A 20560-nucleotide genomic window follows, 5' to 3' on the forward strand; every position below is an offset into this window, starting at 1 on the left:
TTCTCAATTATTACTCTGTACGATAATAGGCACCCACGTACATCTGCAGCAAATTCTTTTACACTTATAAATCAGGTACACGCTTTGAATTCTCATCTTTTCTTCCCGATCTTCCACTTCTTTCAATCGATTATTTATATATATATATATTTTTTTTGTATATATATATATAGATGTATATATATGCGAAGCACACTTTTCTTTGATTAATTATACAGCAAAGAAGAACTGCACCAATTCCGACGAGGAAATATAAATAATTAAATTAACATCGATCGAAAAAATATCCGTAATTCTTACTTTTGTAAATATTTCTTTAATAAAAAACGTAACAGCTAATTCTTTTATAAACACTGAAAATGTAGATCACAACATAATATACTGATAACAATTCCATCTTATGGTGGAGAGTAGCTATATTTTGTTGTACCAACATTGAAATTATCACTATTTAGTAGTATTTTTTTTCTTTAATGTGTAAGGTATTGTACAAATTATTCCATACTTTTTGGACAGTGTGCTCTCACAGTATATTAATTACAATACAATTTGCAAAAATACGATTTACTATGATAACAAAACCTGCACTCTTTACACTAGCGCTACAGTGTCCAAAAGTATAGGTCAAGTGTTACAATGCAGCGGGCATATACATAAATGACAATATACACTCATTCATCCGATGTACCATACACACACCATATAACAACATTTATATATGGCCACACAACAACATCCTTGCCGTAATGAGACTACCCAAAGACTGAACATCAGGCATATGTGCTCATACACATTGCTTTCTTCTTATCTTCAATGATGTAGTTTTTTGTGTTGAAAAATAAAGAACAATCTATTTATATTACATTTAAAAAACTTTCAGTCATTTACAGTAGGGAAGCTTATCGACATGGTAGAAATAACCTTATTTTGAATGTATGTGGAATCCCGACGTGATTCGCAATGAACTTCATTGTATGCAACTTATGAAACACTGTACAATGCAACGTACACTAACGTTGCATGATCCATCAAGGTCCATTGAGGCCAGCTCACACGAGACCATCATGCAGATTGGGCGCCAGATATCGGGCGGGTCACTGAAGTTCCTGCCCTTCACAGAACATCACTTCAAATACGATTTATACAGCATTGTGCTCCTACACGTTTCTTTCTCTTGCTCAAGAAGGAACAATAAGTCTCTGAAATTCACCCTCTTCAACCGTGGTCTCATTGGCATCTGCCTGTTAATACCGGTCACCGAAGCGTTTAAACCGGAATTACCTCCTGGACTACTGGCCGACCCTCCCACATCAAGTTTAGGCTTTTTACGTGGACCGATCGCCTGTAAAGCTGTTAAATTTGCTTCTCTTTGCCTTAATTCTTCCATTTCCGCGCGTTGCATCTATAATACAGCATAATAATAATTTACATTTTCATTTCGAAACATTATTGTGCTACGAGTTTAGACAAATACCTCCTTAGCTTTCGCCTTCAGTTTAGCTTGCTCAGGATCTTCCGTTTTTGCGCGACTTTTAGCTGCACGTAAAAGTAATTCTCTTTCCTGTTCTTCGTGTCTTCTACGTTCAACTTTGTCCAAGTCTTCCAAGAATTTTAACTGTGCCCTGACGTCCTGTGTTACTTCGTAACGTGGATCGACCTGTACATAATATATACATTAATCAGTTTATAGAAACATAATATAACGAGTAATTTAAAAAATATTTCTGGTAATTATTTATAACTAGTAAAATTACATCACTTTGAAAAGTTCACCTTTATCAAATCTATCCTGTGTTCTGCAATTACTGCTAATTTTTCTACTAAATTTTTTAACCTTTCTTGTGCAGCATGTGAAATTAACGCCGCAACTTCTTGATTAGGTTCTTCTAATCCATAATTAGAAACTAAAAAAATAATACTCGTATAATTTGAATGTAATACTTGTATAAATATAATGCATTAAAATTAAATTAAAATTAACAAACAATTACCAATTTGTTTAATTCTTTGCTGTAATGGTGTCATATGTAAAAATACTTCATCTTTACAGGATCTTATTTGTGTTCCGACAAATTCTGTAGACCCCAGAATCCTTTGAGATTCCTCTGCGAGATTAACACCACCCATAGCCGCGACATCATTGATATCATCATCTCCCCTATTATAAAAATATGCTCATTTTACCCACTGAAGTTTTGGAAAAAATCACTGCATTTACAAATTGTGATAAGAGTACATACGTGTATCCTGCAGATGAAAATGTCTTTTTCTCTTTCTCCTTAGTAGTTGGCTTTGGAATAAAAGAAGGCACTACGGCTTTATTAACAGTAGTGGTTGTGTTAACTGTTTTGCCTTGTGTTGTAGTTGTAATTGTTTTAACAACTGTTGTGGTAACAGGTGGTTTTTGGACTGTAGGAGCAGTAGGTCGGATTCCACTTACTGCTACTGTTGACTTCACAGTATATGCTGTAGGGCTACGAACTACTGTTGTGACAGGTCGTATCTAAAAACATGTGCTATCTTTTATGACTTATTACGTAAGCGATACAAGGAAAGGGAGACCAGAAATTGCTTTCCTAGAGTAATAATTAGCAATATAGAAACAATTAATTACTAACTTCTGAAATTGTTAATCTATTAATATCATTTTAAACTCATTTACAAGGATTCTTAAACATTAAATTAACAATACAAAGTTAAAATTGCTTCAATATCTTACCAGCCTTTGCTGTACTGGCTGAGTAGGTCTAGGGACAGTGGTTGTAGCTGCAGGTATTGGAGTCATTACTCTTATTTGTGTAGTTGCAGTAACTGCAGTTACAGGAATTGTTGCTGCTGTCACAGCAATGGTTGGTCTAATCTGATTCTGCTACATTACATTATACAATATGTATTATGAGATATATATGTATATATCTAGCAAATAGCATAATTGAAATGTATAATACAAAGCAAATAATACAAACAAGCTTCAACTTTTAACTACTTATTACTTCATATTACTAGTCGGATTATAACCTACAGTATGTAAACTTATTGATTTGTACATGTATCGATCAATTATCCTCACCTGTGTAACTACAGGAGTGGCAGATGTTACAGGAAAAACAACATTGGCTGGTGGTGGTTTTATACCTTCTATAACTAATTCTTTCGTAACAAGCGATTGCCGTAAAAGTGGCAAACTCTTTTTGAGGAATCCAATCAGGCATGGTTGAGGTGACGCATTTAACAATCTTTCAAGTCTATCACAGAATTCCTCGGGTTCGACTTTAGTATCGATTAATTCTTGTATCAAAGTTCGAACATTACGTTCCACTGCTTTAGGTTCTCGACTAGACAACTCTAATAAGTTTGCTAAAAATTTACGGCACTTTTCTTTGGTATTATCTGTAGTTTGACGCTAAAAACAAAAAAACATAACATATAAATATTATATATGCATGGGGTACTCATACTGTGATATAAACTTGTAATTATTGGTTCTTGTAATTTAGATAACAATATTTAGTAATTAATTATACATAATACATACAGGTGTAGATGTCTGAACTGTTTGAACAGTATTAACAGGTGGAGTGGGTGTAGTTGTAGCAGCGGCAGTTACAGTCACTGGTGTAGTAGTTCCTGTTGTAATAGTTGCGGCCACAGTCTGTGTTAATGAATGAAACCAGAAATTATAATATTTTGTAAGTCTAAAATTATTTGAAAATTCCCTTCTAAACAATATTATAAAAACTTTTTTGCATTTCATTAAAATTAAAAAATTGTAATGCCACTCAAAATTAAAAGCACTTTGCAGCATTGCCAAAAATAAAATAGAAACTACAAATTTTATGATGTAACATGACAATCATAATTTAATTTATGCCATGCTTTGTCCTTAAAGATGAATATCTCTACTTTTATATGTTTAAAAACTTTAATATTCAGTATACCTTTATCTGTATATATGTAATCTTCTTAACAAGTTTTCTTAACAACAATATAAGTACTGCTAATATTTTAAACAACGCAATAATTCTTACAAATATAATTTAAAATTAAAGAAGATTACATTGTTCACTGTTCTGAAGCTCAGTATTAAAGAAACACATCTAAATATAATAATAAATTTCCCACATGCATTTTTTAAATATTTATAAAAATATTCAGATTATCATGATTTTTTTCAATATTATATTCTTACTAATAAAATATAATTTACATATTATCTATACGCATGCTGAACTTCAGACTTACAAAACCAAAGATCTGAATGTTAACTATTTTTAAACAAATTTTAATGTCTTAGAACAATTATAATGATACTTTTAATATTGATAATAAATTGATTTGGGCAAGTAATTATTATACATATCGAAGACGCACTTGTACCTTGTACAGACTCGGAATACATTTAGTATAAACAGTGAAATTGCTACTTAAATCTGACTTTTATTTTAACAAAATACATACACATGTATATAATATTAAAGACAATATCTATACTCAAGTAATAATTTACAATATTAGACTTTCGAAATACTATTTTTATAGAAACTTAATGAAGAATCAGTATGTGAAAATTATATTCTTTATAATTAATTTTTTTTTTCACATTACTGGCATGAATAATTTTCTAACTAAGTAATTTGTAAAACTTTATATATTTTCATTATTTTTAAAGATAAAAATACTCAAATTTTGTACTTTTAAGATATATGAATGAAATTTAATCGTTTTAGATTATATGCATACAAACTTAATATTTCTTTTAAATATTATTCTATGACACCCTTAACCAATGTAACATGCAATATGTGTACATATGATAAAGTCATAGACTTTAATAAAACAATTGCACTTTCAAAAAACTTAGAAATTCTACATTAAAAAGGCATCCCAGCAAATAAGCCAATAAGAAAACAAAACTCTCTGTATACCACAGAAAACCTTTCATTCATTCATGGCAATTGAAGATTTAGTGTCAAATATCAAAATTTTTATGAAATTCTGAGATAATTAAAAAACTAATACAAAATTACTTCTTTCGCATAAATCAGAATGATATGTGCAATATGCATTAGCAATGTTTAAAATTAACAAAGAAATGGTATGCATTAAAATTATGTTACAATTTGAAGAGAACTCGATAAGACTGAAATTAAAACAGACTAAAAGGAATATAACATAATACATAGCCTTACCAAGAACACCATTCCAACTAATATCACAAACTAAAGTCTACTACAACACTACATCGAGTCTTGTAAGAGGTATAAGAATGCGTCACCTGAACCGTCTTTCTTAAGGTGGCGAGTGGTGGGCCAGTAAACTGTGTGTTCAGCCTACTTACAGCCGGCACTGAGGCTAAGCGATAGGTAGTGCCTGGAGATGGCGCAGCGACCACTGCATTTCCTGCTATACTATTTGGTGTGACAGCAGTACCAGCGGGTGTACCCGCAGTTGGAGGTGGTCCTACCCTTATTAGTTGATATTGCCCAGTTTCAGTTTTTAGTAAAATGTGACCCTGAGTTCCAGGTTGAAGACCGTGCAATGTTTGCAACGTGATCTAAAAATTTTAAAAAGTATATTCAGTTTAAAGGGAAAAATATTTGTGAATTAAAAAATACTAATATAAATAAGTTTAATCGCTCAAATTACTAGATTCAAATAAAACATGTTAAACCATAATAATATCTAAATCAACTCAACCAAATAGATTATATAAATTTATAATATAATCTTCAAATGTGCTACATAAACATTCTAAATATTTCTTTAAAAATTATTAATATCTTACCCCTGGAGCTCCAGGTCTTGTTCCAATCATATGTTGACCAATTACTACTCTGGATGCAACTTGTTTTCCACCTTGCTGTCCTGCCACTGGTGTGCCAGGACGCATTGCATTAACGTTAAGAATTTGCACATTACTAGGTACTATTGTGGATGTAACTCCAGCTTTACCCTGTAACGCTGTACTGACAGCATTGCCAGCCACAGAAACAGGAACAGACATTGGAACGGAAACCATGCCACTGGGTGCTACACTAGTCTTTATCACTAAAGCTGTACCTGTGGGCTTATTCACACTAGCCACTGTTTGACTACCCGTTTCACTAACAGAGCTAACATTGGTAACAACATTTGATGTTGTCTGTAACACTGCCTGTGACGTTATTCCCAAAGTACCATTGGCTAATTGTCCAACAGTTTGTGCAGGAAAAGAAAGTTTATTATTGACATTTGCCACCCCCGTGGTTGCTATTACTTGGCCAACAGTTGGATAAATAATCTTAACAGGCTCATGTGCTTTAGTAAGGCTTGGTATATGTGTTGTTTGATTACTGGTCACCTGATTTGTAGTAACTTGATTGATATAAGCAGCAGGGGGGATTGCTGATTGTGTATGCTGTTGCTGCTGTTGTGTAGTAACCTGTGGCGCCACTGTGTTTGAGGTAACCACGTTTACTGGCAGAAGAGTGCTCGTGGTAATGGACTTCGTAACTTCTTGAGTCATCAGACTATTCACTGTAGTAGCACCGCCGCCGTTTGAAACCCCATGTTTCTGTGGCTGTACCGCGGTGATGGTGCCCCCGTTGGAAATACCACTGTTCACCTGATGATTCTGCTGGCTGACTGACGCAGAACTTACTTGATGACCAGAGACAGCCGGCGTCGATGTTACCAGTTGCGTTTCAAGAGAGCCCACTATCGCGTTCACTGCAGATTCATCGACGTCCGTGCTCAGAGCTTCCTCCAGAAACTTAGCTGACGCCATTTTCTTCCAAGCTCCAACTGTAAACTGATCTGCGCATGCGCCTGTCGCAAATTGTTCCCATGGTGCATTGCCCCCCCTAGCGCAGCTGAAAATTATACGCGGCCTTTCTTCTGTTTACCATCCGGCGGTATACGAATTCATTAATATTCTTCACCATTGTAAAATATCGTGACTACCTTTTCTCACACGAGTTACGAATTATGACGTTCTTTTCCTCTTGACTATCGGAAAAGCGGTTATCGCCATATTACGCATAAATTCAGTCATTTATGTTATGGCTGTCAATACTCGGCATGCAAACACGTCACCCGCCAAAATGGCTATCTTCGAAACTATAGATTTGTACACGATGTGTTTGTTTAACGATGATACCATATTGATGTATAATACAAAAAATTATTTTAAAAATCTGTAAGAATCTTCAATTCCTGAGTACGTTTTATCTTTGCTTCCTTTAAACATATCGTATGGTAACAGTTACTTTAAGCAGTACGTGTTCCGCAATCAATTATTTCCAACTACTGGATTAGCCGGAGGTTATTTGTGTTCCGCAATACTTCTGAATGAAAATAAGCAAAGATTGTAAACAAGACTTAATGATTTGTGATTGGAAGACACAGCGCCATCTACTCAGGTTAGACAGAAAATATAAAGATATTTTTCGTAATGTTGCACATCTTATTATCGTGTATTTAATGTATAAAAGATATCACTACATAATTTAATTTTCATACAAAATATTTACATCCTTATCATACATAATATAATTAAGAAAATTCATAACGTAGTATGTATTCTATTAAACAATTTAAATTGTACATTATTTTGTATTTCATATTCTTTTTGTTTCCACGCTATATACAATATTATTTTTAATATTTCTTGAATAATATATATATATATATATTACATATATATATATATATGTATATATATATACATAAAATTATTATATTTTACACATTGTAAGGTACAGTAACTATGAATATCTTATAACAAGATTCATATATCACATTTGTTATGGAGAACATGAAATTCTTACGTGACGTGTATCGTCTAACCTACAAAAGAGATCCTTGTATCTAATTAGATCGCAATTTTATTAATATTCTTTTTCTATTTTAAATTATAGTATCAAATATCTACATTCCAATAAGTAATTTCATCGTTTCAATCATTAAGCAAATTATGTCAGGTATTACATAAAAAAAAGCGTGAACGGTAAGTATTGCATTTGTTCATGTAGATTTTAAAGATTGTATAAGGCTCAGATGAAACTTGCAACGAATAAAAGTGATTAGATAAACATGAAATACATTGATTCAAGAATATATCACAAAATGGAAGAGAAAAGTTGTTCATGGTGAAGGAGACCAATGAGGCCATGTCTGAATGACTTTGTACAAAGCATCACCCGGACTTAATGTCGCAGAAATTTGTCGGTGTCCCAATAATTTATAATTTGGCGCGATTTTGCCAGCCTCTACACCCACTTTTATGAGTTGTTGAGCAGCGTGTAGTTGGCTTGCGTTCGGAATAACGGAGTTGAATGTACCGATGAAAGAAATACCTATGCTGATATTATTGAAACCAAAAGAGTGAGCACCCATGTAATCCCAGCTTCTACCGACGTATGCATATCCATCACCGCCAACCAAAAAGTTGTAGGCGATGTCTGACCATTTCCGAGACTCGATATGAAATGTTTGCGCGAACCGTACGTGAAACGTACACTCTGATTGCGACAAACATAACTCGGTTGCTGTGTGACTGATAATCACATACGGTACCGGAAGTTTCATTTTTTTTAGTGGTTCTGATGGTGGTTGAGCACCCCATTCGCTTCGTTCAATGAACCGTACATTCTTCACTATCGAACCTTTAATTTAAACAGTAATGCATCATTACAATGAAAAATGTAAACAAGTGATTGTTCTATCGAATACAAATGAACGTAAATTCGTAATTACCATTAAGTCTGGAATCTGGTACTTGCGGGATAACGGCTTCCGGAGGAATGGTATCACGTGTAAAGTAAACGCAAGCAATGGTCACAACGATTACAAGAATTAAAGCAATCATACACGTAAATGCTGCGCATCTCCAGCTCCATAACCAGTTTAGCACTAAAACAATATAACAGAATTACTAAGCAATATTACCTTATAACAACGAGAATTAATAAGTTATTAAACAGAGCTATCTCACTATGAAAGCTTTGGTAATCTGTATAATTTTTCACAATAATAAAATATATTAACCCTTTGTCAGACACTTTTTATATCGTTGCTGAGTGTCTTCTGTCTCATCCAAATCGATTATTGTGTCACGATCGTTCCACGTAAAGTTCCACCAATCTATATGTCAGAATAAAAATACGTAAAATTAAACTATTTACACGTAGCTTTACAGAGATGTTTAAGTGGCAGAAATTGTCATTCTTTGTAATTATTATTCAAAGTTACAGTATCTATATAATAAAATCAATTTTTTATACAATTGAATAATAATAATAATAAAAATAATTTCTATTAGCGTGTTTGTGTATTAAATAGAATTATAATTATTGTAAAATACGTACGGTTTATTCTGACATGAAGACAACTAACACAAAAATCTGACTCGTTAACCATTGTGTTATTTTATAAAAAATTATAGAACTTGTAAAATGAGAAAAAGCAAACGACAGAAAAATTCTTTTTGAGTTTTCTGCAACGTCTATTTGTCTTGATCTGTTACGGTGAAATACTAAATATGTCACATAATTACTTTATCAATCATCGTCACAGAGATTTTAAAACAGGATGTTAGCTATCATTACTTCCTCTGAAGACTTATCTACTTCATCGAATATTTATCCAAAGATAAAAATTCAGTTATTGCAGAGGCTCATGGATTCGATAAAAAAAGGTTCAATTAATTCAAATCTTCTACGTTTACCGTTCCGACAATAACCAAATCCGATAAAACCTTTCAACTAAAACTCTACGACACGCTAAAATACGATTGATAAGATCTGCAGTATTGATTTATACTTAATCACCTTGGATTTTCGTGCGTATCAAATCACATGTTTTGCAAGTTTTAGATATGATCGCACTGCGATTGGCTTTAATAAAATGCATATTAGAATTAATATTCGTGACATTAAATGAATTGGAAAAATATGAAATATAGGCATAAGAAATAAATAAATAAATATGTAATAAATATACATAATTCAGTCCCAAAATTAAATATTTAAATATTTTATCTCATGTTTTCTTTTTTCTTTACAATGTATATATAAATGTATGCTTTTTTGTAAAATAAAATTAATTACCTTTATTATTAATAATATATTACGTAAATTTTTATTTTTATTTCTTGTAGAATATATTCTTTTATCATTTAGATCTAAATCTAGATTAAGACCAAATTAGTTTAAAATTCGAAATTGTAGAATTTTTCTAATAAAGTAGAATAAAGATACAATTCATAAGTGTAATATCTATACATTAGTCAAGGTAAATGTGACAGAAGCAAAGAGTAAATAAACATGCAACCGAATTTTTCTTTTCACGCGGTAAAAGTTCCGATAACAGTACACCAGCTCGGAGTTTTACTCGTTCGATAAAACGGATAACGGTTTCTAGTCCGTCAACAAACTTGCCTTGACGAATTCTCGGAAAGTCTTTTTGTGACAGGCTCCAAAATTCAACTTAAAAGCACCTTTATCATTATTTGGATCTTAGTTTTCTGACCTAGTAAGACACCTAATTATCTATTATTTATTGAACTAATCCATCAAAAAGTTGATAGCATTCATTATTGCGCTGCGAGATATAATTTTCACATGTATAGTCGTGACACCTAGTCTACGCACAAAGAAAATGTATTCTTACATATTAATGGAACTATACTCTCCTTAAGTAATAATAATAATTACCTTTTTGAGAAAAAGTGGGCGTAATGCCAGTTGCATTCGTTGAATCGAAAGTATCGCATTTTGAGACGCGATTAGTATCTCTTGTAACAAATTCGTTTTCTTGCACCGGAATCGGATTTGTATAAACAAACTGTTTTATTGTCACCGGACCTTTGTAAAACGTTTTATTACCAAGGTGCACGTTAGTCGAGTTCTTCACGCGAACATCACCAAAGTTCGATGTGTCAGCGTTGGGAAGCACCAAATTACCATCCGCAGTGGTCACTTGCTGGTGGTGCTGGAGCACTGCCGGTACCGATAAATCGGGTATCCAGTCACCCTCGTCTGTATCCGTCTCTTCTTCTTCTTCATCGTAGTTTTCTATCTCACTGCATTGGGTGGAAGAACTTGCGAGACTACTGGCTCTGGGGATAACAGCTGTAATATCTTTCGGGGACTGCACGATCTCGTCGTTACAATCTTCAGCTTCATCACACTCAATAACGATATTACAGCTAGCCTGATCTTGGTCCTTTTGATACCGGTTCTCTTCTGGCGCTGATTGCTGATGTTGCTGCACCAATGTCACCATGCCCGTGCACTGTGCGAAGAAATATTTTGTGCTCGGTTAAAATCATGTTAACTTTTAATTAATGAACTAAATAAAAATTTGAAATGTTCGTTGTTTAACGTTGTACGTTTGTTGTTGTTAAGGTTTTCAAAACTGTAACCGTAAACTGTAATAGTAATTTGAAAGTTTTGTTGAATTATATGTAATCAACGGTTGCAGAACACCAGAAGATGAAAGGAAAAGACAGAAGTTATACAATAGTGAAATTAAAAGGATACTACTTTGGAAAGAATGAATAAACGAGAATGAATGAATTGTATAAAAAGAATGAATTTTGAGATAACAAAATAGTCATAGTTTGTATTCTTTTCTTTCTCATTTTTTATTTGTTTAATTAACCGATCAAAATATTTCAAATTAATGTCACCCACTCGGACCAAAGTGCATACCGCAGACTCATTTTTTTCATGTTTGGTCTGTAACAGGTATTTACCACGAATTAAACTCATAATAATGGCGGAAGTTAAGCTATGGATCCACCAGTTAATTCTTTTTATTAAATGAACAAATTGGATTTACGGTGGCTCATCACAGCACAAACCAGGCTTTTGCGTGTGTGCTGCCAGATGTTGAGTGAAACTTATCATATCACCGAAACTGATATTCAGAAACACCAGTTCCAATAAAATAACGATTTTAAAAGTCAGTCTGTTAAGTATCTAAACGTAATTTTCTGATTGCCGAAATTGTATAGGATCTCATTAACATGTCAATTCGTTCCAGAAATAAATTTAACTATTAAAAATGACTTCACGGTGATCTTATTTTCGAAATAAACTGATCATAAGTTTTGTGGCCTGTATCAACTTACTTTCGCATCAGGAATTCCCAATGACGAATTTTCATTTCAATAATAGTTGTTTATTGACAGTGTGCTGCGTATCATCATTTCAATTAATCATGCATAGTACGCATTTGTTTCTATGTGATTTATTTGGTGTGTATATCTAATTAACACTAATTTTTTGTTTACAAAAGTTAAAGTTTAAGAACAAAACTTTACAAATATTCTCTATTAACTGATAATTTTAGGTATATTTAGATAATACAATGAAAAAGTACAAAGTGTACAATTAAGTTTCAGTAAAGTACACTTTGTCGCTGACTTCTGTAGAATTTAAAAAAAGATAAAGTAATATTTGAAATGGATTGAATATATTATATAACTTTCTGTATGAATTTTCTGTTCGTGCATGAATTATGACTTAGGGACACTCAAAACTGCTATTATCTGTTTAGAAAAACATTTCAAAATTATAACACGGGTCCGCGTTGCCTATACGCGATGATATATTCAGCGGCCCAGATGAATTTGATCAAACTTTATATTAAGATAAAATATTCTGCCCCAATAGGTCAGTGCTTCCTGTTAACATTTAATAAACTATACACTTGTTTGTATTAAGTATAGTGCATACTTGATAATTCTAGGCCATCGCGCGTATCGTCTCGTATATTTTGCATACAGCATGTAAGTGACTCAACTGCATCAACAAGCAACAATTTTTTCGTAAAATGTACTGAATTTATCCAAATTTATTGATGAATAGAGTTATCGAGTCGGGCAATACTAACAGAAAAATATAGAATAAATTTACACGTAATCTTTATTATACATTTAAAATATATTTTTCTTGTGGTTCTATAGTTGTTATCATTTATCACACATATGCAAGTATTATTCCTTTATCTATATTAAAATTTCTATATAAAAAATTATGTGTAATTGTAATTGTTACTCTTACAAATCCGAAAATAACGGTTAAAAACAGTTACTTCGCTAACTGATTTGTCGAAGACATTCCAAGAATTCGTTAATGCCGCTTAAGCCGAAGTATTCGTTTAGAAAGTTACAGACTTCGGATGAGTCTGTGTAACGGGTCACAACATTAACAGGTTGATTAAAGCTGTCGGTCAATTGAAAATTCGAAAATTCGAAAAATCATGATAACTTAAATGTTTAAAGAATTCAGTCGTACATCAAGGTTACTCTATTGATACGTATACTAAAATTCTGACAAAAGCTCGCACTATCACAGCCCGTCATTACTAAGATAAAATAGATTACAATTATTTTCAGTAAAGATGATCCTACCATTTTATTTGGAGCATCGTGTAGCTTATTAATCGCACTTTCAGAGGCTAAAGTTCATCGTATACCACGAAATTTACGCAATTATGTGAAACTGAATATTTCACAACGGAAAGAAACCAAAGTTACCGTCGCGCACCAAATGACTGGAATATTACATAGAATATATCACAGATGAATATGCGACTGTTAGTAAAGATGATGATGACGATGATAGAAGAAAAATATTGTACCAACGATGAAAAGAAAACGTTATTGCTGTCTAATATATCAACAATTCTTACAGTATAATAAAAAACAAATTACCTCGCACAAATCATCACTTCTATCCTCTGTAGTCACTTTGTCAACGTTCGATCACCATCAATCTACGACAACATGGCATCTCCTCGGACGAGAGTTGTTCGCCGCAGCTCGAATGCAAAATTCTCAACGAATTTTTACAAAATATCACAATTACCAAACTGACTGCACATACCATTCCAGGATCTTATGGACGGTAAATTGATTTTACAAATAATTACTATTTAGTCACGAGATACACTAACGATCTCATCACAATTTTACGGCACTGTTGCGGACACCACTGCCGGTGACGCCACACGCATCCCGAAGGTCGTAAGCGCAGCCGAAGTCTCTCTGATTGGACCAGACTCTTGATATCTGTCTTCGATATTAAAAAAATCCGAGGAGGATTTTTAACACTTAAAAGTTCAAAAATGAAGTATACAAACAATGGTTTCATGTACTTTTACAATTGATTCGTGAACTTGGCGACAGTTTCTTCCATTGGCACGTCGTGTATCGTCGTTTCACAATTTACGTCACTGCTCGATGACGTGCGATGAGTTTCACGAAGGACGTAGTGACTGTCGCCGATACTTCGATGGAGGAGGAAATGTTCGAGACTCAGTGGAGATACGTCACTAAAGTCAATTAAAAGTGAAACTCTTTAACTGGTGAAAAGTTCACGCCCCGCAGGAAATCGCCGTCAGCTTTTTTTTACTGTGAACAAGCTGCAATGATAAAAGAGGCCCGGGTTATGATCAATGGGAACAAAACCGTCGACGGGATCGGATCGCGACAATATTATCTATACGCGGTTCGTCGCGGTAACAGACTGCCTTCGCAACGACAACCGAGCTGTGGAGTCTCATACAACCCCACTCTGCATCATTTTTTCTTTGCCTGCAACTGGAAATTCTGCCCGAGACATGAACACACAGTCGCTGGATTAATTTTGCCGTGTGCCGCCAATTGTTACTTGTGGTGCAGATCGATTATTAATTTCCTGGGAATCCTTGTATGCAACGCTAATTGAAGTGCATTCGTTGATGACCCATTACGTTACCATTAGATTCCCCTAATTCGTATCTTCATAATTGTTACGTCGTAACAACATAGATATACGTATTTTCTGTATACACTGTAAAAAATTAAAAAACAGCAGATATAAAGCAGGGGAGATTTCCTAAACTTGGAAATACTCGAAGCGTTGTCTTCTGTAGCTGTAGCAAATTTGTATTGCATGCGACCGTCGACAAGCAACCTCCGCCACCGTACCTTTCATTAACCTGAAGATATAGTCTGTCAAAATTTAACTTCTTAACAGAATACAAAACAGTCGCTCGGTAAGTAAACGTACACTGTATCCTACAAATTTTAGTTATTAAAGTGATTTTCAAATTAGCTAGTAGAATCATTTGCACCAACCCGAAATATTCGAACGGTTTTAAGTTATTGTTCGAAGCGCATATTAAAAATAATACAAATTTAACGCGCGCGTGAACATAATAATCAATTTTAGAACGAAACACATAATAGCTAGTCGCGATATCTTCAGGTAAAGAAACAGGACCATATCAGATTTGAATTTTTATAGTAGCAACTAATCAATTAGAAACTTGTAATAAACTTCGTGATAGAAGAGAAGGCGCGAATTAATAAGAAGTATTTATGTTTTGTTGAGAATTATCTGTTGACGTGATGTATGCGCATGTATGCATACATAAGTAGCGGAGAAACATTGCATCCTGTGAAGAATTTCCAGGAAATGAATAATCGCCACGGAAAAGTATACTCAATGTTTGAATTTTTCATAATTTAGTTTATTTATTGCCAGCGAAATTCGGTGAAGTATAATATGTTTCTAGGTATTCTGTAATATTACTATAATATACATTACTTTATATTCGAAGTAAAAGCAAATTAATTATGAAAGTTGTTTTTGCACATTTTTACCAGCCAAGTCATATTACTGGTTTACAATTATACTGTTTCAAAGCTTATCTTGCGTGAATAATACGGGTCTTTATTGCATTACGGGCGCCAATGATCAGAAGTTAATGTTATAATGAAAAATATATTCTATGGCATAAATTTTTGAACGTATAGAGAATGTGATATATATATATATTTGTAGTATAAAAGTTTAAAAACATTTGTATTTGTTTCTATATATGATCACGCGATTCAGCCTCAGATTACCAGTTTTTAAAGAGTATTTTTTCTTTATGCTCTATATGTGTTGTAACCTTTATGAATCAGCAGCAGATATAACACATGTTATACAAAGCTTGTTAAAACTCAATCTTTTTATACACGAATAGAACAAATTTTACGTGTTCTTTTAGTTTTGGTGGAAAATTTCTCTAGCAAAATAATATTACGAGTGAAATGTATTAAAACAAAATAGTTAATACATAAAAAATTAGTATTCACTTAAAACTTAATATTCGTAGTAAGATAATATCATATAAACTACAATTATAATTGTAATTACAATTACTGAATTTTTAATTGAAAAAGTTTGTTTGAAAAAAGTAAAATTAAGAATAAATTGATACAAACAAGTATAGTACAATGTATCAACGTATTATTCATTTGTACGTACAAATTTTTCGCAATTTAATGATACCATATTCCTACAACATCATACGAAAATGTTTCAATAAATAATTGAAAAAATTGCTATTTTTAACAATTTTATCGTATATTGTAATCACGATACCTTGCGGCAGTTTGCTGAACTACTTAGTGATATTACCTTTCACTGGTCATATCTCCATAGGTGAGAAGTTTTTGTTTCACTGTATATTTAATACCGACAAGTTTAAAAAGCCTTTGGTTTTAATATCCTCTACACCATAAAAGAGATGAAGTCAGAAGACGATTACACATTTAGTTATATTTAACAGTTACATTGGGAGAATTATATATATTCATTTGAAAATCAGCAAAGATTTTCATTAACCACAATATGAAATATTAATTCGAGTAAAAAGCAGATTTTTTTATGATGTCGGTACTATAGATCCTGTGGAACACAAAACTCTGTAAGGTGAATGATCTATTCCATACTTCGTTTGTAAATGTGTATGAAATTCATATTTTTACGAAAGCAGTTACTATAAATAGTTTATAAAAGCATAGAAAGATTAACTTTCTTGAAATAATGTATGGATAAACTGTGTTTTCAATCTGTTGATATGATATTTACAATTTTTCGAACCTTCAAATATAAAACAATTTGACACAGTTACAAGTGATTTAAGTAAATATTAAAAATTGTTAAAGGTAATAATGAGTGTATATATTGTTTACCATATTTACAAATAAAACTCAATATTATATTGATACATTACTCTACTTATAAGATAAATTAATTTACAATTCAAAAATGTTTACTTTACAATTTGGACAATGTGGAAATCAATTAGGCCATGCATTATTCTCAAAGATATCATCAGACATGGACTGTGTAAATACAGCTGTATCTTATAATGCTAATTATCAATATTCAGAAGATACATTTACTAAATGGTTTAGTGGCATATCTAAAGAAGGTAAACATTTAGCAAGAGCAATGCTTGTGGATACAGAACAAAAAGTGATAAAAAAGATTTGTAACGATAAGACAACACCGTGGATGTATTTGACAAAAAATGTAATTTGTCAGTCTGGAGGAGGATGTGCCAATAATTGGGCATATGGTTATATGATAAAAGGAAATGAGTTAAAAAACGAAATATTTAATTCTATAAGGCAAGAATTAGAAAAAATAGATCGTTTTGATGGATTTCTTTTACTTTTAAGTTCATCAGGAGGTACAGGATCTGGAATTGGAAGTTTCATTACACAATTATTACGTGACGAATACAGAACAAAATCAATTATTACCACAACAGTATTACCATTTTCATTTGGTGAAGTATGCACTCAAAACTATAATACATTGTTTACATTGGCAAAACTTTATAACCAAAGTGATATGAATATAATAATTGAGAATGAACAAATACATGATATATGTAAGAATTTACTAAACAAATTTAAGACAAATTTGAATGACATGAATGAAATTATTTCAGAAAAGTTATTGGCTATCTTTCAACCAATAAATAATACAAAATATAATGTAACTTCATTAGTGTCTCAGATAGCATCACATCCTTCTTATAAATTGGCAACAATTAAAAGCACTCCGCATGTATCTAATGCATCTTTAAAATATGAACCTATTTGTAATTGGAGTTCATATATACACCACCTAAAACAGACACTTCGAATACCAAATTCAAATTCTAAATTGACTGATGTTGAATTAAAACTGCCTTCTAGTTCATTAGGTACAACTATGCATCATGTATATACATGTTCAGTATCAAATATCCTCATAACACGTGGTACCATGACTGATGATAATTTCACTGTAACCAATGAATTTAAAGATAAATGTTTGTATACAAACTGGAATACAACCGATTGTTTTACCCATTTGCACCAAGAACAAAAATTTTTAAATCATGACAAGTTTCTTGCTCTGCTTACTAATAATTCCCAAATTTCCTGCCCTATAGATACAATTTTAAGTAAGGCTTGGAAATCTTATATTCATGCTGCATATTTACATCAATACAAACGATTTGGTTTAGAAGAAGATGATTTTTTACAAGCATTTGCAGTTATTGAAAATGTTGTAAAAGAGTACAAGGACCTGAAATAGAAAAATAATGAAAATATTGTACAATGATTTTATTTTTATGTTATGCGTAGATCAATTAAAATTTATATTAATTTTTTAAATAAATAATCTACAATTCAGTAAAATGTTTATTTTTACTGAAATGTTTATGTCCATTGCGTTTACAATATATTATGCACATATAGCTATAACAATGTACAATTATTTACAATACTTCAATTAGTAAGGTTACGTTAATAAAATTTGTAAATATTTAATAGAGTGTATAAATTTTTAATCATTCCACATTAAAGTAATTGAAACATTCAGCCTCACAAATGAGAAATTCCAATTATGAATTGAAAGTTCATTAAAAATTTCATCTGGAGAATATGATTAAGAGGGTGGTTCTGACGTCACTAGAAAATCGACAAAATTGCGACAAATGTATATGATAGAAAATGTAGTGAAGACAAAGAAAGTATACGAAAATACTGACTACGAATACACAGAAAAATAAACAAAACAAGAAAATAATTTGAGGGGTGGCTCCTAATTAACTTAGGGAGAATGGAATAGAATGGTCGACTGCACTGGCAATACACGTTTCTTCTGCAACAGGGGAGAGTTACTTATTTATATTAGACTCATCTTCACGTCACACTTAATCAAATTTGCTGTAATTAAAAAATATAAATCCAATTGTAAACATATTAAATAGACATTCAACCAGAAATGTAAACAAAATATTTCAACATTTCATCATATTTTATGTACATTACAAACAATTTAAAAAATCAAGAACGCATGATTGAACTTCTGATCAATCTATTTTAATTGATAATAATCTCCCAATATAATTTTATTCTATATTTTTTATCCTCTAATGGTAAAAAATATTAAGCTACAATTCCAATATCAACATAAAGTATCATGTATGCACGCTATAAGAAATTCTCCCTTATAACAGACTTCTGCGCCTGTGCGGAGAAATAGTCGAATCTGTCGGACATAAACGCAGAACGAAAAAGTTCTGGCCGTTTCCAAGAAATAACGAAAACGGTTCCTAGAATTGGCGGTCATCTTTACTCCCCTCCTATTCTCATTCGGAAAGGATAGAAAGAATAGATTTCTCAAGCGACCCTTCACATTATATAATATTTACTTAAGTCTAAGATTACATTCTATTAGATTTAATATTTTTTTTTATATTTATCATTGGTATTGTCACACGTTGAATTGCAAGGAATATTTACCAATCTTACATAATATATTATGCTATATATAGTATTGATAGTGTTTATGGTTTATAAAAAATTTGTTGCAAAGCATTAAAAGTGAAAGCAAATTCTAAGACTTGATAATGTTTTGAAGTTTCTAATAAAACGCCCTGCTATAACCGTACAAGACGACTCAAGGTCAAAGTTTTAGATGCGTTATATAAAGGTAGAGAAAAAGGAAAGAACTGTCAGTGTGGGGAATACTATATAAACAACGACAGATGCACTGTCTACACCGTTCTCTAGCATCGGTCAAGCGTTACAGGTACAGCCGCGATTGTCAAGAACTCGTTTGCTGCCCCTTCATCGCCCCCACTGCATATCCTAACTATTGAGCTCTTTTAAGATTAACTGTACCCCACCGCTGATCCTGTGAATCCAATAGTAATGCGTGTAGTCCAAAAGAAAACAGTGAAAAGATATATCAATTAATTATGTATGTTTCAAGGTATACAAAGTTCATACAGAATTCATAAGATACGTTGTACTCTTTGATAAAACGAAGATGTAATAGCTCTCTGTGTTGGCGATTTTCCACACTACGGGGTTGAAGGAAGTTGCATGTAAAGTAGTGGCGCCATCTAACGTGTACAGGGTCGTCACTTAAAACCAGGAAAATTAATATATGTTTAACTACTGTGAAATTGTGTTAAGATACTATATGAGCACATAATTACACTACACATATTATCTAATTACATTATACAATTATGTAAGTAAGATTCTTGTGGTAAAAGATGTTGGAAATTGCAAGAATCAAGGTATCGAATTTTCATATGCATCTGCCGAAAACAGAGCGTCCCTGTAAACCTGTATAATATGTGCATACACACACAGCAGAATGTACAATAGTATTCGAGTGCGCGACTCGAATACCAAGAGGCGTGGTTTGAATAGACGGACCTGTTCCACACTACTTTG

The 20560-nt window shown here is 32.4% G+C and overlaps 3 protein-coding genes across 8 annotated transcripts; 1 reads left to right on the top strand and 2 right to left on the bottom strand.

The window, feature by feature from the left end:
- Positions 1-293: 293 nt before the first annotated feature.
- LOC116424134 (TBP-associated factor 4) lies at positions 294-7274 on the bottom strand. 3 transcript variants are annotated; one of them, XM_031970122.2, is made up of 10 exons: positions 5786-7274; positions 5339-5554; positions 3536-3652; positions 3071-3403; positions 2720-2869; positions 2241-2503; positions 1992-2158; positions 1774-1904; positions 1475-1657; positions 294-1402 (listed from the first exon to the last, which is right to left on the bottom strand). In XM_031970122.2, the coding sequence occupies exons 1-10, from the start codon at positions 6764-6766 to the stop codon at positions 1124-1126; spliced, it is 2820 nt and encodes a 939-aa protein (XP_031825982.1). In that variant the 5' UTR covers positions 6767-7274; the 3' UTR covers positions 294-1123. The 3 variants fall into 3 exon arrangements, with proteins under 3 accessions (XP_031825982.1, XP_031825981.1, XP_031825980.1); XM_031970121.2 differs by having other exon boundaries at positions 2720-2866; positions 5276-5554; XM_031970120.2 differs by having other exon boundaries at positions 5276-5554.
- Positions 7275-7440: 166 nt separating this feature from the next.
- LOC116424135 (peptidoglycan-recognition protein LE) lies at positions 7441-14539 on the bottom strand. 3 transcript variants are annotated; one of them, XM_031970124.2, is made up of 5 exons: positions 13703-14539; positions 10695-11274; positions 9028-9123; positions 8737-8892; positions 7441-8645 (listed from the first exon to the last, which is right to left on the bottom strand). In XM_031970124.2, the coding sequence occupies exons 2-5, from the start codon at positions 11263-11265 to the stop codon at positions 8125-8127; spliced, it is 1344 nt and encodes a 447-aa protein (XP_031825984.2). In that variant the 5' UTR covers positions 11266-11274; positions 13703-14539; the 3' UTR covers positions 7441-8124. The 3 variants fall into 3 exon arrangements, with proteins under 3 accessions (XP_031825984.2, XP_031825983.2, XP_031825985.2); XM_031970123.2 differs by lacking the exon at positions 13703-14539 and adding an exon at positions 13400-13548; XM_031970125.2 differs by lacking the exons at positions 9028-9123; positions 13703-14539 and adding an exon at positions 13400-13548.
- On the top strand, positions 14527-18637 carry LOC116424136 (tubulin delta chain). Of its 2 annotated transcripts, XM_031970127.2 has the most exons (2): positions 14527-16972; positions 17116-18637. In XM_031970127.2, the coding sequence occupies exon 2, from the start codon at positions 17148-17150 to the stop codon at positions 18399-18401; it is 1254 nt and encodes a 417-aa protein (XP_031825987.1). In that variant the 5' UTR covers positions 14527-16972; positions 17116-17147; the 3' UTR covers positions 18402-18637. The 2 variants fall into 2 exon arrangements, with proteins under 2 accessions (XP_031825987.1, XP_031825986.1); XM_031970126.2 differs by having other exon boundaries at positions 14527-18637.
- Positions 18638-20560: the final 1923 nt, after the last annotated feature.

The sequence above is a fragment of the Nomia melanderi genome, chromosome 7 (genome assembly GCF_051020985.1).
Source record: "Nomia melanderi isolate GNS246 chromosome 7, iyNomMela1, whole genome shotgun sequence".
NCBI lineage: Eukaryota > Metazoa > Arthropoda > Insecta > Hymenoptera > Halictidae > Nomia > Nomia melanderi.